General features: G+C 38.1%; 1 protein-coding gene and 1 pseudogene across 1 annotated transcript; one reads left to right on the top strand and one right to left on the bottom strand.

Moving 5' to 3' along the window:
- LOC119511628 overlaps positions 1-26607 on the bottom strand; it is a 67080-nt pseudogene extending 40473 nt beyond the window's left edge.
- On the top strand, positions 24617-27891 carry LOC119511627 (52 kDa repressor of the inhibitor of the protein kinase-like). Its single transcript, XM_037806134.1, has 2 exons — positions 24617-24833; positions 24929-27891. The coding sequence occupies exons 1-2, from the start codon at positions 24624-24626 to the stop codon at positions 27005-27007; spliced, it is 2289 nt and encodes a 762-aa protein (XP_037662062.1). The 5' UTR covers positions 24617-24623; the 3' UTR covers positions 27008-27891.

The raw sequence follows: 27891 nt of genomic DNA, 5'->3' as shown, positions 1-27891 counted from the left end.
TGCTGAGCGAAATAAGCCAGGCACAAAAAGAGAAATATTATATGCTACCACTAATGTGAACTTTGAAAAATGTAAAACAAATGGTTTATAATGTAGAATGTAGGGGAACTAGCAGTAGAGAGCAATTCAGGAAGGGGGAACAATAATCCAAGAAGAACAGATAAGCTATTTAACGTTCTGGGGATGCCCAGAAATGACTATGGTCTGTTAATTTCTGATGGATGTAGTAGGAACAAGTTCACTGAAATGTTGCTATATTATGTAACTTTCTTGGGGTAAAGTAGGAACATGTTGGAAGTTAAGCAGTTATCTTAGGTTAGTTGTCTTTTTCTTACTCCCTTGTTATGGTCTCTTTGAAATGTTCTTTTATTGTATGTTTGTTTTCTTTTTAACTTTTTTTTTCATACAGTTGATTTAAAAAAGAAGGGAAAGTTAAAAAAGAAAAAGAAAAAAGACAAACAAGGAAAAAAAAAAAAAAGATGTAGTGCCCCCTTGAGGAGCCTGTGGAGAATGCAGGAGTATTCGCCTACCCCACCTCCATGGTTGCTAACAAGACCACAGACATAGGGGACTGGTGGTTTGATGGGTTGAGCCCTCTACCATAAGTTTTACCCTTGGGAAGACGGTTGCTGCAAAGGAGAGGCTAGGCCTCCCTATATTTGTGCCTAAGGGTCTCCTCCTGAATGCCTCTTTGTTGCTCAGATGTGGCCCTCTCTCTCTGGCTAAGCCAACTGGAAAGGTGAAATCACTGCCCTCCCCCCTACGTGGGACCAGACACCCAGGGGAGTGAATCTCCCTGGCAACATGGAATATGACTCCCGGAGAGGAATGTAGACCCGGCATCGTGGGATGGAGAACATCTTCTTGACCAAAAGGGGGATGTGAAAGGAAATGAAATAAGCTTCAGTGGCAGAGAGATTCCAAAACGAGCCGAGAGATCACTCTGGTGGGCACTCTTACGCACACTTTAGACAACCCTTTTTAGGTTCTAAAGAATTGGGGTAGCTGGTGGTGGATACCTGAAACTATTAAACTACAACCCAGAACCCATGAATCTCGAAGACAGTTGCATAAAAATGTAGCTTATGAGGGGTGACAATGGGATTGGGAATGCCATAAGGACCAAACTCCACTTTGTCTAGTTTATGGATGGATGTGTAGAAAAGTAGGGGAAGGAAACAAACAGAGAAAGGTACCCAGTGTTCTTTTTTACTTCAATTGCTCTTTTTCACTCTAATTATTATTCTTGTTATTTTTGTGTGTGTGCTAATGAAGGTGTCAGGGATTGATTTAGGTGATGAATGTAGAACTATGTAATGGTACTGTAAACAATCGAAAGTACAATTTGTTTTGTATGAAAAAAAAAAAAAAAAAAAAAAAGAGAAAATAGATAAATGGGAACTCCTCAAGCTTAGAAGTTTCTGCACCTCAAAGGAATTTCTCAAAAAGGTAAAGAGGCAGCCAACTCAATGGGAAAAAATTTTTGGAAACCATGTATCTGACAAAAGACTGATATCTTGCATATACAAAGAAATCCTACAACTCAATGACAATAGTACAGACGGCCCAATTATAAAATGGGCAAAAGATATGAAAAGACAGTTCTCTGAAGAGGAAATACAAATGGCCAAGAAACACATGAAAAAATGTTCAGCTTCACTAGCTATTAGAGAGATGCAAATTAAGACCACAATGAGATACCATCTAACACCGGTTAGAATGGCTGCCATTAAACAAACAGGAAACTACAAATGCTGGAGGGGATGTGGAGAAACTGGAACTCTTATTCATTGTTGGTGGGACTGTATAATGGTTCAGCCACTCTGGAAGTCAGTCTGGCAGTTCCTTAGAAAACTAGATATAGAGCTACCATTCGATCCAGTGATTGCACTTCTCGGTATATACCCGGAAGATCGGAAAGCAGTGACACGAACAGATATCTGCATGCCAATGTTCATAGCAGCATTCACAATTGCCAAGAGATGGAAACAACCCAAATGTCCTTCAACAGATGAGTGGATAAATAAAATGTGGTATATACACACGATGGCATACTACACGGCAGTAAGAAGGAACTATCTGGTGAAACATATGACAACATGGATGAACCTTGAAGACATAATGCTGAGCGAAATAAGCCAGGCACAAAAAGAGAAATATTATATGCTACCACTAATGTGAACTTTGAAAAATGTAAAACAAATGGTTTATAATGTAGAATGTAGGGGAACTAGCAGTAGAGAGCAATTAAGGAAGGGGGAACAATAATCCAAGAAGAACAGATAAGCTATTTAACGTTCTGGGGATGCCCAGAAATGACTATGGTCTGTTAATTTCTGATGGATATAGTAGGAACAAGTTCACAGAAATGTTGCTATATTATGTAACTTTCTTGGGGTAAAGTAGGAACATGTTGGAAGTTAAGCAGTTATCTTAGGTTAGTTGTCTTTTTCTTACTCCCTTGTTATGGTCTCTTTGAAATGTTCTTTTATTGTATGTTTGTTTTCTTTTTAACTTTTTTTTTCATACAGTTGATTTAAAAAAGAAGGGAAAGTGAAAAAAAAAAAAAAAAAAAAAAACAAGGAAAAAAAAAAAAAAGATGTAGTGCCCCCTTGAGGAGCCTGTGGAGAATGCAGGGGTATTCACCTACCCCACCTCCATGGTTGCTAACATGACCACAGACATAGGGGACTGGTGGTTTGATGGGTTGAGCCCTCTACCATAAGTTTTACCCTTGGGAGGACGGTTGCTGCAAAGGAGAGGCTAGGCCTCCCTATATTTGTGCCTAAGAGTCTCCTCCTGAATGCCTCTTTGTTGCTCAGATGTGGCCCTCTCTCTCTGGCTAAGCCAACTTGAAAGGTGAAATCACTGCCCTCCCCCCCACCCCACGTGGGATCAGACACCCAGGGGAGTGAATCTCCCTGGCAACGTGGAATATGACTCCCGGGGAGGAATGTAGACCCGGCATCGTGGGACGGAGAACATCTTCTTGACCAAAAGGGGGATGTGAAAGGAAATGAAATAAGCTTCAGTGGCAGAGAGATTCCAAAATGAGCCGAGAGATCACTCTGGTGGGCACTCTTACGCACACTTTAGACAACCCTTTTTAGGTTCTAAAGAATTGGGGTAGCTGGTGGTGGATACCTGAAACTATCAAACTACAACCCAGAACCCATGAATCTCGAAGACAGTTGTATAAAAATGTAGCTTATGAGGGGTGACAATGGGAGTGGGAAAGCCATAAGGACCAAACTCCACTTTGTCTAGTTTATGGATGGATGTGTAGAAAAGTAGGGGAAGGAAACAAACAGACAAAGGTACCCAGTGTTCTTTTTTACTTCAATTGCTCTTTTTCACTCTTAATTATTATTCTTGTTATTTTTGTGTGTGTGCTAATGAAGGTGTCAGGGATTGATTTAGGTGATGAATGTACAACTATGTAATGGTACTGTAAACAATCAAAAGTACAATTTGTTTTGTATGACTGCGTGGTATGTGAATATATCTCAATAAAATGATGATAAAAAAAAAAAAAACAAAAAAAACTTATAGCTGCCAAACTCTGGCTCCGAGTCCCAGGTGCCACACAGACACCTGGAGCTCCAGAGACCAAACATATCACATAGAAACAGATTAGAGTCTCAAAATTTAGAAATCACTGCTACAACTCATGAATAAAAGTGACTGCTGTAAGGGTTTACAATCTAGGAAGATTTATGTAAGCATTCACCTTATAACCCATGCTCACAGGTTCGATTCTCAGAATTTACACAAAATTATTGGTCCATATTAGTGAGGCATTTTACTGTTTGACTTTTCATTTCTGGCATATTTCACTAAACTTAATGTCCTCATGATCCATTCACTTCATTGCATACCTCAAAACTTCATTCCTTCTTGCTGCTCCCTCATGGAAAAGCATTCTTACATTTGTATATTTAATCACACTCATTGACCACTCTAGCTATTCCTAAGTTATACAGTCCCAGTCTTTATCTTCTATCTTTCCTCCTGGTGTCATAAAGACTTCTAACATTCTTCTTGTATCCTTATTCACAGTCTTCTCAGTGTATTTACAATACATGTAAGTACCATGTGCTACCATGACACAGTATAGCAATATCCATTTCCAGAGCTACACAACCAATTCTCTAGAACATTCCATACTCCTTCAATATCAAATTCCTTACCTCTACCCTCTTTATAACTCCTGATATCTTCATTTTTACACTCTTCTTCAAACTTCTCTCTCTTGTCTTGTCCTATATATGTATGGCACTCCCTTTAATATTTCCTGTAGAGAAGGTCTCCAGCTCACAAACTCTCTCAGCATCTATTTATATGTAAATATTTTAAACTCCCTCCCAATTTTGAAGGAGTTTTGCTAGACATAGGATTTTTGGTTGGCAGATTTTCTGTTTCAGCATCTTGAATATGTAATGCCACTGCCTTCTTACCTCCATGGCTTCTGCTGAGAGTTCCATATTTAATGTTACTAAGTTTCCTTTTTATGTGATGCACCGCTTTTCTCTTGAAGCTTTCAGAATTCTCTGTTTGTGTTAAGACATTTGAAAATCTGATTACTAAGTGTCTTGGTTTAGGTCAATTTGGATCAATTCTGTTTGTGTTATGCTCTGATTCTTGGATGTGTAATTTTATGTCTTTCATAAGAGTTGTGAAAATTTCATTGATTATTACCTCTATTATTCCTTCTCCCACTTTTTCCTTCTCTCCTCCTTTTGGGACACATACAATGCATGTATTCATGCCCTTTATGTTGTCCTTCATTTCCGAGGCCCTGTTTATATTTTTCTATTCTTTTCCTTATCTATTCCTTTGTGTGTAGGATTTCAGATATCCTATCTGCCAGCTCACTGATTTTTTTTTTCTTCTGCCTTTCTAAGTCTGCTGTTGTATGTCTCCATTGTGTTTTTCCTCTTTTCTACTGTGCCTTTCATTCCCATAGCTTCTGAAGTTTTTTCTCAAGCTTATAAATTCTTTCTTATGATCAAGCAGTCAGCTTTAAATCTTTCTTCTCTTTCATCACATTCTCTCTCACCTAGTTGATTTGATTGAAAAGGTTTTTTGAGCATCTATAATTAGTTGTTTCAACTCCTGAATCTCAGTTGAAATATGAGTTTCTTCCTTTGACTGCACCATATTTTTCTGTTTTCTAATGTTGCTCATGATTTTTTGCTGTCATCTTTGCATCTGGCTTTCTTGATTGGTTTATTTTGGAGGCTGTTTTCTCTTTTTTGCTTAAGGTTTTCTTACTGATCTTTACTTTTTTTCTCCCTGGCCAGTTGTTTGTTTGGCTCTGGCCCCCATTCTCCCCCCTCCAAATCAGGTGTCCACCTTGCCCTGTTACAGGGATGGGAGGTAGGCACTGGGCAGCCCAAAAAGTTCATTATGTGTGGTAGTACAAATCTTCTGGCTTCTGATGGTGCTATATTTTCCACTGGCTAGGAAGACCTGGGATTGTTCGGGGACTTGCTTTAACAGTTGGGTCTTTTCTATTTCTCAGCTGAAACAGGGCTGGGTTTCTGTACAGAGTGTGTAGACTGTCTAATAGATGACAATGTTCAGTAACTTAATTGTCCCCAGAGTCAGTTTTGCCTCTGAGCATAGGCTTTGTATGACAAAACTGGGTGAAACTGCAGCATTCCTATGTATCCACTGTTTTTCCCCCAGGCCTTGGGGTCTGAGTTCCCTGACAGAGGGCTGCAACTTGAGTTGGGTCCTGCTGTCCTTTTCTTAGGGAAGATACACCCCCAAGGGTTTATCTCCTACATTTAAATATCTTCATTGTCCCACCGACTCCCTTAACTCCACCTTGCCTGGGTCAGTGCTGACAATTGAAAATTCCTGTGGCTTCTCTAATGAGCTGCTTAGAATGAGAAAAAAAGAAAAAATACCAAAATCCCCTTTTCAGAGCCAGTCCCCAGCCCCTCAGTTTCACATATTGACTGGTGTTTGCAACAAGTTCTCTGGGCCTCTTTTCTTGGGAGACATTTTTGAGTATTCTGAGCTCAGCCATCTAAAAACCTTCTACTTTTATTTAGATATGTATTTTATTTTCTTCAGTCCTGCCTCCCTGCAAGGAGGAACGTCAGATTTCTATTTCCTCAGGGCTTATCTCTGCTTTTAGCAAGTATTCAATAGTCCAAATTTGTTAGATTAAAACTGCAATTGGAGTTTGGTTGAACTACTCTCCCTTTCTCTCAGCATAGACTGCTTCTTTCTCCCACAGCAAAGTTTTGCAACTCACCTGCCATGCTGTGGGGAGAGGTGCTGGTTCTGAGTCTCAGTTACAGATTTTATGTGGCAACCTCAGCCATTCCACCCATTCCTGACTGGTGTACAATGTGTGAACAGCCCTGGTCCCACAACAGTTGTTCCAGACTATTTACTAGTTGTTCCTATTTGCTAGTTGCTCTGGAGGACTAACTAAATTCCATGCCACTCTATGCTGCCATCTTGCCCTGCTCCCCAGAAAGCCTCTCTTCTTCCAAGATGGTGTTCCTCTGTTTAAAATATGTTCCAGAGTTCTTATACAGTGTTGGGAGTCCCTTGGGTATAGTCCTTGTCACTCTTTCTTTCCCCTTATAGACTGACTTCAATCACATGACTTCAATTCATTTATATACCATCATGATTCCCACATTTTACCTTCAGTCCAGACCTCTCCTCTGATCTCCACCTACCTACTTAACATTTCAGTTTTGATATCTCAGCCATCTAACTATAAAACCTCTAATACGGAACCTTGGATCATCCAGAAAAATCTGTTCCTCCCCAGTTTTTCCTATCTCAATAAAGGAAACTACAGTAAATGATGCCACTATGTACTTCTATTTCCCCTGTCAATACCTTAGTACTTAGTCCAAGTGATCATACTATCTCATCTGGATAACTATATCTCTCATACCTAATGATCTCTGAATCTCTTGTCCTCTTATCATCCATTCCCCATACTGCAACTAGGGGGATTTTTTCTTTTTATTCAAATAAGAATGATCATGTCACATTCCTGAGTTTACATTGTCTTTGAGAATCCAGTCTCAAATTTCTTAATATGGCCTAAAGACCCAGCACAATCTGGTCCTATCCACCACAAATTTTCCTCCCCCTCACCAAACTCCACACACACTATTGCCTTGAATATGCAAAGTCTCATTTGAGGGCAGGGCCTTGACACACATTCTTTTACAACCCCAAACCCTGACACCTTCTCAGGATAACTATGAATCACCTCTCAGGACATAATCTAAATGTCACCATCTCTTTCAAACATTCTCCATACACTTTACTGGGTTACATGCCTCTCTTTTTTGTTTCTTCTCCTTCCTACAGGCTGTAAATATCAGATGCATTTTTGCATTTTTGTTTACTCTCAGTCTCCCCATAATTAGATGGGTGCTTCAAGAGAGGTAAGATTAATGTCTGTAGTGTTCTCTACTGAATGTACAGCAGCTAGCATAGTGCCTCAGATATAGTAGGTACACAATAAACATTGTATGTTTGGAGAACTGATTAATAAAGGAACCAAGTATATTAAAAGTCATCAAAATTTTCTAGAGTTATCAGCCAAATGGTCCCATGAGTTTAGCTTCCTATTGAACATTAAATGTCTTTATGTTTCCAAAATCTTGATTATCAAAGCCAAAATCCTAACATGTAATCCTTAAATAAACAGTGTTAGCAAAATCAATTTGCCTGTCATGCGTTACTGGATCTTTGTGTTTATAATTTTCTTTTTCTAACTACTTAGCAATATCTACAACCAAAATATAAAAGCTACAAACTAATCTTGTGGTATGGCACATGTGTGCTCTCTACATCCCCCCAAACACCACTATATACACATAACTCCATAGAAGACTATGTATTTTTATTATATTTTTCTGAAACTCTTGAAACAAAGTAAAGGACAATGAAGGAAAAAAGAGATTTAGACCTGAAGAGTTGTTTATTTCCCAGCTGCTAAAGCAAGTATAATAATTTTTGTATTTGGTATTGGCTTAATAAGAGGAACCCATGGCTTATGGTTTCTGAGTCTAGAAGGCTTGCTTCCTCTTTGGGTTGATATCTTTTGACTGGCTGGTTATCTTTGTGGTTTCCTGGCTTCTCTGCTTTATGGCAATATGCATGGGAAAGACTTCCTCTTCCTACAGGTACCATTACAGCTTCTGGTTGCTTTACATGGGGTCCCTCTCTCATGAGAACTTCACCCTACTTAGAAAGGACTCCAGTAATCCAGATTAAAGCCCAGTCTGATTTAGTTAGGCCACACCTTAACTGAAGTAACATCTTGAAGAGATCATATATACAATGGGTCAAGACACACCAAAAGGCATGCCAAGAATAAGAAAATTCCCAAACTGGGGTACACAATTCAATCCACATCAAAACAAAATAGAAGTTTTTCTCAGAGACCAATGGAAAGAATTTTAGATAAAAAGTTAGGCATTTACAGAGGCTCCCATAAATGATGATCCCTGTTCTCTAGCATTGCTTCTTTGTAAATCTTTCCTCCTTTCTCTGTCCTCAACATCACTTCAAAGTGCAAATCCCCAACCATATTTGAAAGAATCACTCATTCTTATCATAGGATGCATTGTCTTTCCCCACCTATGGCTCTCAGTGAGACAAAATTAATTATGCTTGTACATTTTCTGAAGTTTGATTATACATTCTAGAAAAAAGGCTACAGTAGACTCCAGCAAAGCACTCCAGAGGGAGAAATTTGTTACTCTGTCTATTCTATTTTGAGGGTCTCCACCATCATGAAGTGAAAGTATATCCCTTCATATTTTCAACTGTCAGAACACATCCAAACACAAAGATGTGCAAACATGTTTCAAAGGAAAACAGTTTGTCCCAATGTTAATAAATCTACAAAGGTTTACCCTGCCTATAGTGCTGATAACACTTTACATTTTTATGCAGGTTCATTTCCTTTCCATATACTCACTGTCTTGTGCCCACGACTTCAAGTTCTACCTTTTCATGGAAGATAACAGTGCAGGTACAAGTAACATACATATCTGCCTCACATCACCACTCTTAGACACAAATCAACCTGAAAAAAATATTGGAACATTTGTTTGTTCTTCCTTTTACCTTCATCCAAATTCCTCCTCTACCTCTCTCCATCATGACTAGTGAGGAGTGTGGTGTGTGATTGCAGTAATAAAAATATATACTATGTATTTATAATCATATCTATTTACATACTCAAATCTGATGTCTTAAAATAAAATGTACCTTGATCTAAGAGGAAAGCTGTTTTCTAAATGGAACTTCACAAAATGGATATTTTGACTAGGCTCATAATGCAGTCACTGGATTCCTGAAAGTTTATCTTTACCCCAACTACTTTAGTCAGCATATAATTTTCTCAATATCTTAAAGAGATGATAATAACTGCCAATTTTCCTGACATGTTACTTGCTGTTTCTTTAAAGCAACAGTTACACAACTTTCTTTCCTGAATTTTCTTCTTTAACAATTACTTTATCTTTTCAAAACTCAAGTTTGGAATTGAAAACTTGGAATTCATATATTCAGAAGATTCCAAGAATCATCTTGATTAAATCTATTAAAGTCACTCTTATTGAAACATAATTTTGTGTCTTCTCAATCTCCTTAAGTTTAAAATAATCTGAGATGTATTCATTTCAACATAAAATTTCCAATGAGACAAATTTACATTCTAAAGCAGAATTTGACACTCTTCTACTCAAAGATCTCCAGTGGTTTCCCATGATAATCAGAATGCAATACCAATTCCTTACAATGTCTAACAAAGTCATACAGAATCTCAGCCTTTCTCTTTCTTGACCTAATTTTCTTACATACCCTTATGTACTCATTCTTGGCTAGCCACAAGGATTGCTTGCTATTTCTAAAAAATACAAAATCCATCCTGTCTCAGGCCTTTAAGATGCTGCTCCTTCTACCTGTAATCATCTTCCACCAGATATCCTCATTGATCACTCCCTCAATTCATTCCTGCATTTCCTAAGAAAATTCTTTCCTGGCTATACAGGCATAACCTGAAAATATAGTGGCTTCAGTGCCAGACTACCACAATGCAGTGAATGTTGCAATAATGTGAGTCATGGGAATTTTTTTTCCCAATGCATGTAAAAGTTATGTTTACCCTAGACAGTGGTCTCTTAAATGTGCAACAGCAGTGTATCTAATAAGACAATGCACACATCTTGATTAAAATGTGGCACAGAGACAAGCTGTTGGAAATACAGTCAATAGGCTTCCTCCCTAAAGGGCTGCCAGGAACATGCAATTTGTAAAAAGTGCAGTGTCTGCAAAGCTCAATAAAGCAAAGTGCAATAAAATGAGGTTTGTCTGTACTATATAAATGACAAATGAACACAATTGCACTTTCTATCCCCTTACTCTGCTTTAATTCTTTCCATTGACTGTATTATAGCATGATATATTTTATATTTACATCCTTATTTGTTTATTATTTTCTCTCAAAATTGTAGGTTCCTGAAGGGAACCTTATCTCATTTGATCACTTCATCTTCCAGTTTCTAAAACAGAAACTGGCACTAGTAGAGAAACAAAATTTGCTGAATGAATGAATTAAAGATACCTGCCATTTTTATAGAACACCTATATTGTTGTCAAATGACATAATTTTATTTAAATTGAATAACAATGCTCCTTAAAGAGCTATATTTTAAATGGAAAAATTTTAAAGTAATTAACAGTAATGTTTGCCACATTTGGTAGGTAATCACCCAAAATATACTGAAAAAGAAAATAACATCATTGCATTCTGGTTAGTTACTGATTTTGTCAAAGACTCTGAGCCTAGGCCTTTCTCCTTTATTAAAAAAAGAGAATTGAAGAGTTTATAAGGACACATCCATTCCAAATGCAGGCTTATTCCTAATGAGGTAATCAGAGTAATCAAGAGAAACATTAAAGGAGAAATTTTTTTCACTTATGAAATTCAAAGTTATTTAATGTCATAATATTATACTACTTACAATCATCACACATCATATGTAGTACAATTTTCACAAACTGGGACATGCTTCATGAGATATTAAGCCAACTCTTCACACATCTCAGATTCTGAAACTCTATTCAGAGTAGAAACAGCCTGGTCAGTTTCAGGCAAGTGTCCATGGTAGACTAAGGTTGAAAGCAATTTTTCTGACACTCTCAATTAACCAGCTCCCCAAATTTGAAATAAAAATTATACTAACCAATTTTTACACAATTTCAACCTGGCATTGGGCTGCCTAAAATGGTCAGATATTCTAAATTTTTGGCCATGCTTTTCACTCAAAGCTAATCCAAGGGTTTAACCAAGTCTAGGAAAATAATAAATTTCACAGCCACTATTGTAAAGTCAATTACAACCTGGGACTCTTTTTTTTAAGATATTACATCATTTGCATACGTGAAAGAAGTTGATGTGCAGCCTAAATGTCAGAAACAGCTGCTTCTGCCATCACTTAATATGACACATAGTTTCCCATGCTGATGAGAAAAAGGATATCAGCTGCAGAAGCTATAGGTTAAAAGGGTCCTACATTCAAGAATTCACTGAATATAAGATGCCTCCAAACATTTTCCAAATCAAAATTCATTTTGCCTTGTTCATTTGGTACACATATCTATCTATATATATGGTTATATTATAAACCCCAGTATTTAATGATTGCCCAGCAGTTTACATTTTCATTCCTGCCTTTATGAAATAATTTTCCAGATTGAAAACAAAAGCTTCTGACCATGCTACCTCTGGTAAAACTTGGTTCATTGCAAATAAACATCTTAGCAATATGCAGTGTATTGCAAAATAAAGATAGAAAATACATCCAACATAAAACTTAGATAATTGAAATATCTACTAAAAATCTTTAAGATAAAATACTAAATTTATTATAGTATAAGGATGCTGAAAATATCCATATTCACTGGGTTTTCCATCTTTAATTTATTCATATATTCAAAAGCTATTTTGTTAGAAATTAAAATGGTATGGTGATCACAGCAAGGAATTTAGTATTTCATAGCCCTGGGTTCATATCTCAGCTCTCCCAGTTGCCTGTTCTATTGCCTCAGATTAAAAACTATGCTTTTATAAGGCTCATAGCCTCTTCTAAATAAAAGGGGCAAAACCATTCAAGGATGTTGTGGTTTTAAATTAAATAACATGTTAGCCAAGTATCATCCTTAGCAAACTTCAGAAAGAAAGCACAACTTTGATGTTCCCTTGATTTGGACTCTTTTTCAGCCCCCAAACTGTAAGCTAATGAACTTCCATTGTTAAGCCAATCCATTTCATGGTATCTGTTTTCAGCAGTCTAGGAAACTAAAACACTGTACTAACACTAAGAATAAGAAAGCTAGAGTAGCTGTATTAATTTCAGACAAAGCAGATATCATGACATGGGTGATTATCACAGATACAGATGCATTATATAATTATAAAGAAGTCAATCCTCCAAGATGTCATAAAAATACTAAATCTGTATGCACAAAAAATAAATGAGAAACAGAATGATAGACTGAAAGGAGAAAGAGACAAATCCTCTATTATAACATGTGATTTAAACACCTCTCTGCCAGTAACTGATAGTTCAAACAGGTAGAAATCAGTAAGGATATCAATTACTTGAACAACAATCAACTTGATCCACTTGATATTTATAGAATACAGTATCCCACAAAAGCAGAATATACGGTCTTTTAAAGTTCACATACAACATTCACCCAAATAGACCACACTCTTGGCCATAAAACACATCTTAAAATTTTAAAAGTATAGAAATCCTACAAAGTATTTTCTCAGTCCACAACAGAATGAAACTAGAAATCAGTAATAGATAACTAGAAAAAATCCAAAATATCCCAAAATTAAACAACAAATTTCTAAATAATCCATGACAAAAGGAAAATTTTTAAAAATGAAGCCTTTAGAAATGGAAATACAACTTATCAAAGTATGTAGGATGCAGCAAAAGCAGTGATTAACGGGACAATTATAGCATTTAATGTGCATATTTGCAAAGAAGAAATATTTGAAAACAATAACAGAGGCTTCCACCTTAGGAAACTAGATTACAAATGGCAACTTAAGCCTAAAGAAAACAAAAGAAAAGAAATAAAAATTAAAACAAACACTGAAATTGAAAACAACAATGGAGAAAATCAACAAAGCCTAAAGCTATTTTGAAAAGATCAATAAAACTGATGAAATTTTAAGGAGTCCAATGAAGAATATTAGAGAAGACACTAATTATCAATATCAGAAATGAAGGAAAGGTCATCACAACTGATCCCATAGATTTTAAATTGGTAATAAAGGAGTATTCTGAAGAATTGATGCCCCAAAATTAGATAACAAAGATGCACCTATTCCTTGAAAGACACAAACTACCAAATTACACACAAAGAGAAAGTAATAACCTGAATAATTCTACATCTAATAAGTTAATTGAATCAATAATTAATTAAGTACTTTCACAAAAAAGAAAGCAGAAGGCCCAGAGGATTTCACTGGTTTATTCTATCAATTTAAGGAAGAAATTACACAAATTTTCTAAAATCTCTTCCAGAAAATAGAAGCAGAGGGAACAGGTCCTAACTCACTGTATGAGGCCACATTGACCTTAATACCACAGGATAATGACATTACAAGAACGGAAATATACAGACCAATAACTCTCATAAAACAATATGTAAAGATCCTCAACAAAATCCTAGCAAATAAAATCCTACAGTGTTTAAAAAGAATTATACACAAATATTAAATGGAATTTTTCTGAGGAAGTCTTCTCCCATTCAATTACAAGTATAATTTAAAGAAGATTTTTCAAGGTATGGATAGAAAACATTACTCACAACAATTTCCGCTGCCTTCTCCCTCTGTTAACTCTTTCCCAAGTCTCAACCAAAGCTCTTGTGCTCCTTTAAATCAAGAACATCCTTTTGTGAAAGATTCTTCAGTATCACCAACCAAATCTCTTGTACCAAAAATTGAATGAACTTGTGAAAAGGATAAATATGTGTGCAGTATAAAAGATTTATTTCAAGCTCTATGGTCTCCCTAACAGCAGAAAGAACTTCCCAAAAAATCTATTACCATGATCTAGCCCTCACTTCTTTATTCTATGTATTTTTTCTTTTGAAAATTTCTATTTATCATATTATACAATACTGTGGTCAATTCCCTGCTTTTTGGAAGTAATGATATAAATTAAAGGACATGAGTTTATGCAGGACAAAGATTTCATAAAGTAGAATTAATTTGTAATTCATGATTTTTTTTCTAATTCTTTTCATCAACTGACAATTATTGTAAGCAGAAAAACATTTCCTCAAAGATATCCATGACCTAATCCCTAGAATGTGTGAATATTTTATGTTATATGGCAATGAGCATTAAGGTTGCAGATGGAATTAAGTCTGCTAATAAAGTGAACTTGATAGAGGAGATTATCCTTGACTATTTGCATAGGCCCAATATAATCAAAATGGTCCTTAGAAATGAAAGAGGGAGACAGGTTCATGTGTGTTGGAATGATGGGATGTGAGAAATACTCAAGCTGCCATTGTGTACTTTGGTGGTAGAGGAAGACATCAGAATTTAAGGAGGGTGGATGGCCACTAGAAGCTGTGAAAGATGAGGAAATATATTATCTCCAATAGCTGACACCCTGATTTTAGCTATTGGACCCATTTCAGATTTCTGACCTTGATAATCATAAAATAATAAATTTCTATTTCTTCAAGTCATTAAGTTTCTACTGCCCTGTTTCAGTAGCAAAAGGAAATTAATATGGACATTAGTATGAGAAAGTGGAGTGAGATAGTAAAAAAATACCTTGTGTTTTGGAAATGAGCAAAAAAAATGAAAAAAAAAATGAGGAACATGAAATAAAAGGCTAGATTGCCTTGAAAATTTTTGGCTGAAATATGGATGTTAATGACTTGGTTAACAAGGACTGAGAAGGAAGTGATGAGAATAGTAGATGAAACACATACTGTCTCAGAGAGTACCCAAACCATAATGAACAAGTTGTTGGTAGTGAAGATAATGAAGTTGTCAATTTTAAAATTCTGCTGTATGCCTGACAGCAATGTGAGATATATCTGATGTATGTGTATCTTTGTATGAGAGAGAGGGAGAGAGAGAATGTATGCATATAAACAATCTTATCAATATTTTTTAAGAATTATTGATAAGCCAACAAGAATTTTGGTGAAAAATAAGGAAACAGAATTTAAAAATCAGAAAATCTCCACAAAGCAAGTTAAAAGAGCCATAATTGGAGAGAAAAATAAAGAAGCCATATTGCTTTAAAACTCTCCTAACAGGAGAGGATCTAAGATGGCAGCATAGAGGGGAGTGGGAGCTAGTTATTACCCCTGGAACAACTAATAAGAAACCAGGAACAACTAGTAAATAATCCAGAATAACTGTGGGGAGACAAACATGACCATCCACTCATCATACACTATCCTGAATTGGGAGAAATGCCTGAGATCACAACATAAAATCTGTAAGTAAAAACTGCAGATCCAAGCCAGGAGACCCTCCCCCCACAGCCTGAGCTGCAAAGCCTCCTGGTGCTAGAGAGAAGCTCTGTCCAAATAAGCAAATACACCACAGATTAGCTCCAACTGGGGTTTTAATTAGTGAGTGTGAACTGCTCACTATGAGCAACAAACCCCCAACAAGCAGACAAAGGCTTTGGGAGATGACTGACCTTGGAGGCCAGAGGGTCACCATAGACTAGACCTGAAGGAGACTTTCTGTCCCTATTTCAGCTCAGTGGAGAAAACCTCTGCCATTTTCAGTTCCCAGCACTCTGACCCAGACAAGGGTGATGATAGCACAGGCAGAGAGAGACCACTGAAATTCTAGTGACATCTCCATAGGTGTTCTATACTCTCTAAGAAGAAAGAGGTGAGGCCCAGCTCTACTACCTGCCTTCCATTCAGAACCAGACCCCAGAGCCTGGGGGAAAACAGCCAAAGCCCACACCTCCTTACACCACTCTAGAACTACAGGCTGACAGGTGCCACCTGCTGGACAGAAGAGCACAGTGACCTGAAGTATTACAGAGTGTACAAATTTTCTAAAACTCACCCTCAGGGAAACTGGATACTGAATATTTCTTCCTTCTGGGACCTGAGCCCATTCTGTTCTGGGAAAACCTGATTGGGGTAACCAAGGAAACCATGCCTAAACAACAGAAACTACAAACTACACTAAGAAAAATGAAGTTATGGCCCAGTCAAAGGAACAAACTTACACTTCAACTGAGATACAGGAATTGAAACAAATAATAAGTCAATTCAAAAAGTTTAGGGAAGATTTAGTGAAAGAGCTGAACCATATAATGAAAACACTGGGTGTATATAAGGTAGAAATTGAAAGTACAAAAAACCAACTGGTAGAATCTATAGAAATGAAAGACACAACACAACAGATGAAAGACACAATGGAAACCTACAACAGCAGATCTCAGGAGGCAGAAGAAAACACTCAGGAACTGGAGAACAAGGCTCCTGAAAGCCTACACACAAAAGGGCAGAGAGAGAAAAGAATGGAAAAATATAAGCAATGTCTCCAGGAAATTAAGGACAAAATTAAAAGCAAGAATGTATGTGTTATTGGTGTTCCAGAAGAAGGGAAAAGGGGCAGAAGCAGTAATAAAGGAAATAATCTATAAAAAATTTCCTATCTCTCATGAAAGACGTAAAATTATGGATCCAAGAAGTGCAGCATACCCCAAACAGAATAGATCTGAATAGGCCTACACCAAGACACTTGGGTTGATGAAGAAGCATTGAGAGCACCATATTGAGTGAAATAAGACAGACACACAAAGGCAAATATGGCAGGGTCTCACCAATATGAACCAATTATAATATGTAAACTCATGGACATGAAATATGTTACCAGAATACAGAATGAGGCTAAAGAATGGGGAGTGGTGGTTTATTATGAGCAGAATGTTCAACTAGGGTGAACTAAAATGCTTGGAAATGGACAGAGATGATGGTAGCATGTTGTGAGAATAACAGTGCCAAAAGGTGTGTAAAGGTGGTGGAAAGGGCTAGCTCAGAGTCACACATGTCACCAGAAGTAAAGTTGGAGGTTAAATGATGGGAAAGTATAACACAGTGAATCTTGTGGTGGACTATGTCATTTACAGTATAAGATATGAATCTAGACTGGTGGTCAGTGTCTTATCTATCTTCCTTCATTTCTGTCATCATCTTTGATATTTAGGATATGTTTGTTACCAAGGGTAGTAATGGTGTTATTGGGTGGGAATGGATTATCTGCAAAGGGATCTATTAGCTGAATACCATAGTAAATTCTCTAATGTGGGTATATTTCTTTGAATATATAAGACAATGTCTTTCACTGTAAATGCAATGGTAGCAGCACAGGAAATGTCTGACACATTGTTAATGCATTACTTTCAACGGGTGAGACAAAAAGCTTTCCCAACAACAGGAAATAAAGCAAATGTTAATATGGTGTACAGAATAAAACAAATATATTTCACAGGTAGTGGTTGCCCTCTGCTTGAAGTGACAAAGTCAGAGCAGGGTGAACTTACAAGGAGCTGCCTTTTAGAGGATTTGGGGAGAATGGGTAGGATCATTGCCACCTGAATCTACACTATTTAGCATCAGCACATTTGGGATCAGAGAGGTTAGGGAAGTCTTCCTTGAATTTACATTGTTACTAAATGTCAATTCGAGGCTGAATATACATAGAGCCCATTCAGGATATTCTGTCTCCCAAGGTCAGCAAAATGTTGAAGAGGGATGAAGGGTGGGATTTCACAGTTTCCCAGGGATCTCGTGGAGCATCAGGGACAAGGGAGTCTGGCCCCCTGGGCAGCAATTCCATTAGGGATATGGGAATTTGGGGACAGAGGTTCAAAAATATACAGTTGACTCCATCATCCCTGCCTTCTCAAAGTCCCCTCTACTCTCCCAAATTAAGCCTCCAACACACTGAAAGGCAACAACAAAAAGTCCTCATCATTTCTCTCCTGCATCAATGGACTGCCTTGAAAGTGTCTTAGTATTTAGGCCATTGCACACATCCTGGGCTGGCCCAAAATATATAAAGACATCAAGGAGATCTCACACAAGAGGGGAAACAAACCCCCTATGAAGTAGAACTTGTTGACTGTTCTAGACTCAACCCAAGTGCCAACAGTTTACTTGATATCAAGCAGTTTCTTGGAATGTTCAAGCCTCATCATGGGCCCAGGCAACGCTGTGAACCAGAGTTGCTAAGCGCCCATCCTCAAATCTACAGACAGCTTCTGTGAAAATCTAAAGAAACTTGAGCCAAAACACAGCCAAGGGTAACTATCTTAAAGCCACAAGACGCCAAACATACCAGGAAGCCACCTGGAATATTGGGGAAAGCCAAATCCTCACCAAACCTCAGGGGTGGAGCTGATTCTTTGGGCTGCAAAAGCCTGCCTACACAGCTACTTAAGACGGTGTGGGCCACAATTCCTCCTAAAAATTCCTAACCAGATTTGGTGCCCTTTCAGTTTTCAGAACCCAGAAAGAGACATTATATTTGAGGCCTGTCTTTTAGCTACACAGTGCTCATTGTGAGGTAGTTGGGGGGAGGGGCAGGCTTAAGTAAATGCACATTTCAAGCAACCAACTGAAATCTAGGCTGCTCTGGGAGAACCTGGTCTGCCTCTGTTTTCTTCCTAGGTTCTAGTGGAACTGCTGTTTACTTTTCGAGGTTTCTTTGCACTTCTTTTTCCCAATGTATATCTGACCACTAACGGGTAAGGGAATCTTATTTGGAGTGGTGGAAAGAAAGTTTACCTGCTGGTGTTGACCACAGCAGATTCTGCACGTCATGTTCAAGTGACAAATCTCTATCTGATACTGCAAACATTGGAAATGACACAGTGTATATATGTATACATATATATGTATCTAAAAGAAATGAAAGTAAATGACATAGGAGGGTGCACCAAAAGACATGACTGCTATGAAAATCTATGACCAGAAATGGTTTTCATCAAATGCCCTGAAGATACCACATTAATGCATGCCAGGACCAATATGCTGAAGTAGTTACTTGAGGTAATATGACTTTGTAAATTTTGCTTTTTTCAATTTGAAATATGTCTTACCTTATTTGTGTGTGTGTGTGTGTGTCTGTGTGTGTGTGTGTGTGTGTGTGTGTGTGTGTGTGTTGGCTTTCAATTTACATTAACATAAACATTAGGTAAAATGAAAAAGAAATTAGAACAATATCAACATTCATAAATAGTATGATGGATTAAAAATTTATGCCATCTCTCCTAAAATCTGCAAACTCTAAATTACCAAGAGGAAACACTGAATGAATGCAATTTTAGGAACATTCAATCAAATGGTTACACCCCTGCTTCAAATACGAGATCCTTAAGGAAAACATACCTGCTTATTTAAATATGGATATTCAGAATAAGATGAACATATACCTGACCAGAAAATACAAGACAAGATAGGATTCTAGAGTGGTTGTCGGTGTCTTATCTATCTTCCTTCATTTCTATCATCATCTATGATACTTAGGATGCATTTGTTACCAAGGGTAGTAATGGTATTGGTTGGGTATGGATTACGCTTAAAATAATCTACCAGCCGTACACCAAAGTTAATTCCCTCACGTGGGTATATTTCTTTGAATATGTAAGATAATGTGTTTCATCTTAAATGAAATGCTAGAAGCACAGAAAAGACTGACACCTTTTTATTATGTATGAATTTCAATGGTTGACAAAAAAAAAACTTTTGGAACAGAAAATAAAAAAAAAAATGTTAGAAATGTAAAAAAAAATATATTTCCCAGGTAGTGGATGCCCTCCTCTTGAAGGGAGAAAGAGCAGGGTGAACTTAGAAGGATGTGCATTTCAGAGGAGTTGGTAAGAATGGGCAACATCAGTGCCACCTGAAGCTACTCTCTTTGGCGTCAGGACATTTGGGATCACAGGGGTCACGGATGTCTTCCATGAACTTCCATTATTATTAAATGTCAATTCAAAGCTGAACGTGCAGAGAGCCAAATCAGGTTATTCTGTTTCCCAAGCTCAGCACCATGTTTTATGGGGGTGAAGGGTGGGATTTCACAGGTTCCTGGGGATCCCTTGGAGTGCCAGGAACAAGGGAGTCTGGTCCTCTGGGCATAGAATCCACTAGGGCTATGGGAATTTTTGTAGCGAAGTTCGTACAATATCCAGTTGACTCCTTCACCCTGCCTTCTGAAAGTCCCCTCTCCTCTCCCAAATTAAGTCTCCAATGCAATGACAGGTAACACCAAAAAATCATCCCGATTTCGGTCCCTCATCAATGGACTTCCCTGAAAGTGTCTCAGTATTTATGGCATTACACAGATGCTGACCAGGCACAAAATATAGCAAGAAATCAAGGTGATCACACAACATGGGAAACAAAACTCCTATGAAGTAGAACTTGTTGACTGGTCTGACACATCCCAGGTGCCCATAGCTTCCTTGATATCGAGAGGTTTCTTGGAATGTGCATGTCGGTGCCTCATCATGGGCCCTGGTAACACAGTGAACCGGGGAAGCCAAGCACCCCTCCTCAAATCTACAGACTGCTTCTGGGAAAATCAAAGGAAACTTGGGCCAAAACATGGCCAAGGGAATTTATCTTAAAGCTCCAAGATGCCAAACATACCAGGAAGCTCCTGGAACATATGGGAGAGCCACATCCTCACCAAACCTCAGGGGTGGAGCTCATGCTGTGGACCGCAAAAGCCTGCCTACACAGCTTTTTTACACATGGTTAAGGGCCACAATTCCTCCCAAAACTTCCAACCCAGGTTTGGTGCCCTTTCAGTTTTCAGAACCCAGAAAGAGACATTGTATTTGAGGCCTGTCTCTTAGCTACACAGTGCTCATTGTGAGGTATGTTGGGGGAGGGGCAGGGCTTGGGCCATTGTGCATTTCAAGGAACCACCTGAAATCTATGCCCTGTTGGGAAACAGGTCTGCCTGTATCCCTCCCAGGTTCTAATGGAATTGACGTTTACTTCAGGAGGTTTCTTTGCACTGGTTTTCCCCCATGTTTCTTTGATGGCTAATGGGTAAGGGAATCTTATTTGCAGTGATTCAAAGAACCTTTTCCTGTTGGTGTTGATCCGTATCAGATTCTACACGTCACATTCAGCTGAGAAATCTCTATCTGATAGTGCAAAAGTTGGAAATGAAGCAGTGTATACCTATGTATCTGAAAGAAATGACAGGAAAATAAGCAACATAGCAGGGTGCACGAAAAGACATGACTGCTATGAAAATCTATGACTGGAAATGGTTTTCATCAAATGCCCTGAATACCACATTAATGCAAGCCAGGACCAATATGCTGAAGGAAAGTAGTTACTTGAGGTAATATGATTTCGTAAATTTTGCTTCTTTCAATTTGAAATATGTCTTAGCTTATTTGTGTGTGTGTGTGTGTGTGTGTGTTTGTGTGTGTGTGTTGGCTTTCAATTTACATTAACATAAACTTTAGATAAAATGAAAAAGACATTAGAAAAATGCAAACATTAATAAATAATCACATGATGGATTGAAACTTTTATGCCATCTCTCCTAAAATCTGCAAACTCTAAATTACCAAGAGGAAACACTGAATGAATGCAAATTTAGGAACATTCTATCAAATGGTTACAACCCTGTCTTCAAACACAAGAAGCTTAATGAAAATATACCTACTTATTTAAATATAGATATTCAGAATAAGATGAACATATACCTGACCAGAAAATACAAGATAAGTTATGAATCTAGAGTGGTTGTCAGTGTCTTATCTATCTTCCTTCATTTCTATCATGATCTTTGATACTTAGGATGTGTTTGTTACCAAGGGAAGTAATGGTGTTATTGTTGGGTATGGAATATGTCTAAAATGATCTACTAGCCATACACAAAAGGTAATTCCCTCACGTGGGTATATTTCTTTGAATATGTAAGATAATGTGTTTCATCTTAAATAAAATGCTTGAAGCACAGAAAAGTCTGACACCTTTTTATTATGTATGAATTTCAATGGTTGACAAAAAAAAAAACCTTGTCAAACAGAAAATAAAAAAATGTTAGTATTGTGTAAAAAAAATATACATACATTTCCCAGGTAGTGGATGCCCTCCTCTTGAAGGGAGAAAGAGCAGGGTGAACGTAGAAGGACCTGCATTTCAGAGGAGTTGGTAAGAATGGGCAGCATCAGTGCCACCTGAAGCTACTCTCTTTGGCATCAGCACATTTGGGATCAGAGAGGTCATGGATGTCTTCCTTGAATTTCCATTGATATTAAATGTCATTTCAAAGCTGAACGTGCAGAGTGCCCGATCAGGTTATTCTGTCTCCCAAGCTCAGCACGATGTTTAAGTGGGATGAAGGGTGGGATTTCACAGGTTCCTGGGAATCCCTTGGAGTGCCAGGAACAAGGGAGTCTGGTCCTCTGGGCCGAGAATCCACTAGGGCTATGGGAATTATTGCACAGAGGTTCAAACAATGTTCACTTGACTCCGTGACACTGCCTTCTGAAAGTCCCCTCTCCTCTCCCAAATTAAGCCTCCAATGCAATGAAAGGTAACACCAAAAAATCATCATGATTTCATTCCCGCATCAATGGACTTCCCTGAAAGTGTCTCAGTATTTATGGCATTACACAGATCCTGACCAGGCACAAAATATAGCAAGAAATCAAGGCGACCACAAAACATGGGAAACAAACCTCCTATGAAGAGGAACTTGTTGACTGTTCTGACACATTCCAGGTGCCCATAGCTTTCCTTGATATCAAGAGGTTTCTTGGAATGTGCATGCCCGAGCCTCATCATGGGCCCGGGTAACACAGTGAACCGGGGAAGCCAAGCACCCCTCCTCAAATCTACAGACTGCTTCTGGGAAAATCAAAGGAAACTTGGGCCAAAACACGGCCAAGGGGATTTATCTTAAAGCCCCAAGATGCCAAACGTACCAGGAAGCTCCTGGAACATATGGGAGAGCCACATCCTCACCAAACCTCAGGGGTGGAGCTCATGCTGTGGACCACAAAAGCCTGCCTACACAGCTTTTTTACACATGGTTAAGGGCCACAATTCCACCTAAAACTTCCAACCCAGGTTTGGTGCCCTTTCAGATTTCAGAACCTGGGAAAGAGTCATTGTATTTGAGGCCTGTCTCTTAGCTACACAGTGCTCATTGTGAGGTATGTGGGGAGAGGGGCAGGGATTGGGCCAATGCGCATTTCAAGGAACCACCTGAAAACTAGGCGGCTTTGGGAAACTGGCCTGCCTCTGTTTCCTTCCCAGGTTCTAGTGGAATTGATGTTTACTTTAGGAAGTTTCTTCGCACTGGTCTTCCCCCATGTTTATTTGCGGCTAATGGGTAAGCGAATCTTATTTGCAGTGATGCCAAGAACATTTACCTGTTGGTGTTGATCCGTATCAGATTCTACACGTCACGTTCAGCTGAGAATTCTCTATCTGATAGTGCAGAAGTTGGAAATGAAGCAGTGTGTATATATGTATCTAAAAGAAACAACAGGAAAATAGGTTACATAGCAGTGTGCTGCTCCAAAGGCCATGGCTGGTATGAAACTCTATGGCCTGAATTAACATTACAGTTAGGAATACGAGAAATGTTTATCATCAAATGCCCTAAAGATACCACAACAATGACAGCCAGGACCAATATGCTGAAGGAAAGTAGCTACTTGAGGTATTGTGATTTCTTCAACTTTCGCTTTTTTCAATTTGAAATATGTGTTAGGTTATGTTTTCTTGGTGTCTGCATGCAGGCTTTCAATTTAGATTAACATAAATATTAGATAACATGAAAGAGAAATTAGAAAAAAGTCAACATTGACTAATAATGACATGATGGATTAATACTTTTATGCCATCTGTTCTAAAATCCACAAACTCTAAATTACCAAGAGGAAACACTGAATGAATGCGAATTTAGGAACATTCTATCAAATGGTTTCATCCCTGTCTTCAAATATGACAAGCTTAAGGAAAATACACCTGCTTATTTAAATACAGATACTCAGAATAAGGTGAATAGATACTTGACCAGAAAATACAGTATAAGATATGAATCTAGACTGCTGGTCGGTGTCTTATCTATCTTCCTTCATTTCCATCATCATCTTTGAAATTTAGGATATGTTTGTTACCAAGGGTAGTAATGGTGTTATTGGTTGGGTATGGATTATCCGTAAAATGATCTACTAGCCGTACACCACAGTTAATTCCCTAATGTAGATATATTTCTTTGAATATATATGACAATGTCTTTCATTGTAAATGCAATGGTAGCAGCACAGGAAAAGTCTGACACATTGTTAATGCATTAATTTCAACGGGTGAGACGAAAAGCTTTTCCAACAACAGAAAATAAATCAAATGTTAATAGGGTGTAAAGAATAAACAAATATATTTCCTAGGAAGTGGTTGCCCTCCACTTGAAGTAACAAAGACAGAGCAGGTTGAACTTACAAGGAGCTGCCTTTAAGAAGATTTGGGGTCGGCGCGTCGGGTGGGCGACGATGCCGAACTTCTGCGCTGCCCCCAACTGCACGCGGAAGAGCACGCAGTCCGACCTGGCCTTCTTCAGGTTTCCGCGGGACCCGGCCAGATGCCAGAAGTGGGTGGAGAATTGTAGGAGAGCAGACTTAGAAGATAAAACACCTGATCAGCTAAATAAACATTATCGGTTATGTGCCAAACACTTTGAGACCTCTATGATCTGTAGAACTATACATTTTGCAGAGGCATCAGAAAACTAAAGAATGATTGGGTTATTTTATTTCTCAAAATTAATTGAAGCAGATACTTGTGAAGTCATTGGGAGAGTCCTTATAGGACAGTTCTTCGAGATAATGCTATACCAACAATATTTGATCTTACCAGTCATTTGAACAATCCACATAGTAGACACAGAAAACGAATAAAAGAATTGAGTGAAGATGAAATCAGGACATTGAAACAGAAAAAAATTGATGAAACTTCTGAACAGGAACAAAAACATAAAGAAACAAACAACAGCAGTGCTCAGAACCCAAATATAGAAGAAGGGGGTGAAGAACAGGATGAAGATATTTTACCTTTAACCCTTGAAGAAAAGGAAAACAAAGAATACCTAAAATCTTTATTTGAAATTTTGATTCTTATGGGAAAACAAAACATACCTTTGGATGGGCATGAGGCTGATGAACTCCCAGAAGGTCTCTTTACGCCTGATAACTTTCAAGCATTGCTGGAGTGCCGAATAAATTCTGGTGAAGAGGTTCTGAGAAAGCGCTTTGAGACAACAGCAGTTAACACGTTGTTCTGTTCGAAAACACAGCAGAAACAGATGCTAGAGATATGTGAGAGCTGCATTCGGGAGGAAACTCTCAGGGAAGTGAGAGACTCACACTTCTTTTCCATTATCACTGATGATGTGGTGGACATAGCAGGGGAAGAGCACCTGCCAGTGTTGGTGAGGTTTGTGGATGAATCACATAACCTGAGAGAGGAATTTGTGGGCTTCCTGCCTTATGAAGCTGATGCAGAAATTTTGGCTGTGAAATTTCACACTACAATAACTGAGAAGTGGGGGCTGAACATGGAGTACTGTCGTGGACAGGCTTACATTGTGTCCAGTGGATTTTCTTCCAAGATGAAAGTTGTTGCTTCGAGACTTCTAGAGAAATATCCCCAAGCTATCTATACACTCTGCTCTTCCTGTGCCTTAAATATGTGGTTAGCAAAATCCGTGCCTGTTACGGGAGTATCTGTTGCATTGGGAACGATTGAGGAAGTTTCTGCTTTTTTCCATCGATCACCACAACTACTTTTAGAACTTGACCGTGTAATTTCAGTCCTTTTTCAGAGTAATGAAGAAAGGGGTAATGAACTGAAGGAAATTTGCCATTCTCAATGGACAGGAAGGCATGATGCTTTTGAAATTTTAGTGGAACTCCTGCAAGCACTTGTTTTATGTTTAGATGGTATAAATAGTGACACAAATATTAGATGGAATAACTGCATAGCTGGCCGAGCATTTGTACTCTGTAGTGCAGTAACAGATTTTGATTTCATTGTTACCATTGTTGTTCTTAAGAATGTCCTATCTTTTACAAGAGCCTTTGGGAAAAATCTCCAGGGGCAAACCTCTGATGTCTTCTTTGCAGCCAGCAGCTTGACTGCAGTGCTACATTCACTAAATGAAGTGATGGAAAACATTGAAGTTTATCATGAATTTTGGTTTGAGGAAGCCACAAATTTGGCAACCAAACTTGATATTCACATGAAACTCCCTGGCAAATTCCGCAGAGCTCAGCAAGGTAACCTGGAGTCTCAGTTAACCTCTGAGAGTTACTATAAAGAAACCCTAAGTGTTCCAACAGTGGAGCACATTATTCAGGAACTTAAAGATATATTCTCAGAACAGCACCTCAAAGCTCTTAAATGCTTATCTCTGGTACCCTCTGTCATGGGACAGCTCAAATTCAATACGTCGGAGGAACACCATGCTGACATGTACAGAAGTGACTTACCCAATCCTGGCACACTCTCAGCCGAGCTTCATTGTTGGAGAATCAAGTGGAAACACAGAGGGAAAGATATAGAGCTTCCATCCACCATTTATGAAGCCCTCCATCTGCCTGACATCAAGTTTTTTCCTAATGTTTATGCTTTGTTGAAGGTCTTATGCATTCTTCCTGTGATGAAGGTTGAGAATGAACGCTATGAAAATGGACGAAAGCGTCTCAAAGCATACCTGAGGAACACTTTGACAGACCAAAGGTCAAGTAACTTGGCTTTGCTTAACATAAATTTTGATATAAAACATGATCTGGATTTGATGGTGGACACATATATCAAACTCTATACAACTAAGTCAGAGCTTCCCACAGGTAATTCAGAAACCATTGAAAATACTTGAGACTTTTAAAATAGGTTTTCTCTTATATTTGGAGGAAGAGCTGTGAGGTGTATGTAGGCTGCTTAATCACTGACTATCTTTGCCTATAGGTCTCCCATTGAATACATTTGTTATTAATAATCTACCTATTTAAAGGGCCCCCATTTGAACTCTCATGCTTTGAAGACCTGTCTGTTCTTGCAGAAGGTAGCATTGAAAGTGCCACGTTTCATTTCTGTGTGCTCTCCATTAGTGGCACTCTGGAATTATTTTAGTTAAGTCATTTTAGACACGACATTAATCATCACTGTGGCTCCAATTGTCAAGTTACCAGTCCAGTTATCAGTACTTTGAAGAAATAAATTTTGACGAGGTATGGAAGGAAGGAATGCATTTTGTAAAGTGTTACAATGAGGTTCACTATTGACCTTTAACTAGAAAGACTTTAAAGTATGTTGTTAAAATTTATGTTGGACAGTTAAGGGAATTACCAGAGAGTGAGAGAAACTGAGCTCGCCAAGCAAGGATTTCAGCGTAGATTTTGTCTTTATCAAATGAACCTAAAGGAACAAGTTACAGTTCGAATGCCTTTTTCTACATCTGGTTATTGCTGTTTACATTCCTTTATTGAGCCCATGCTTTCATAAGCTGTTTAGCAGGTATGTGTTGAACATTTCTGTTTCATGGTCAAGATAGAATCAGAGGCCATGGATACTGACCACTGATTTGTCTGATTTCTTCTATCTATTTCCATGACTATGTCTACTGCCTCATCTTGATTATCAGCAGAACCTGGAAAGCCTACAAAAATAAGTGTTTTGTGGTTTATCTAGGAATAATACAGAAAATATTGCTATTATTTTTGGTGAAGAAAATCAATTTTGTACAGTTTATTTCAATCTAAA

The sequence above is a fragment of the Choloepus didactylus genome, chromosome 16 (assembly GCF_015220235.1).
Source record: "Choloepus didactylus isolate mChoDid1 chromosome 16, mChoDid1.pri, whole genome shotgun sequence".
Lineage (NCBI taxonomy): Eukaryota > Metazoa > Chordata > Mammalia > Pilosa > Megalonychidae > Choloepus > Choloepus didactylus.
The sequence above is the reverse complement of the archived record's forward strand: the minus strand, read 5'-3'. Positions and strand labels throughout refer to the sequence as shown.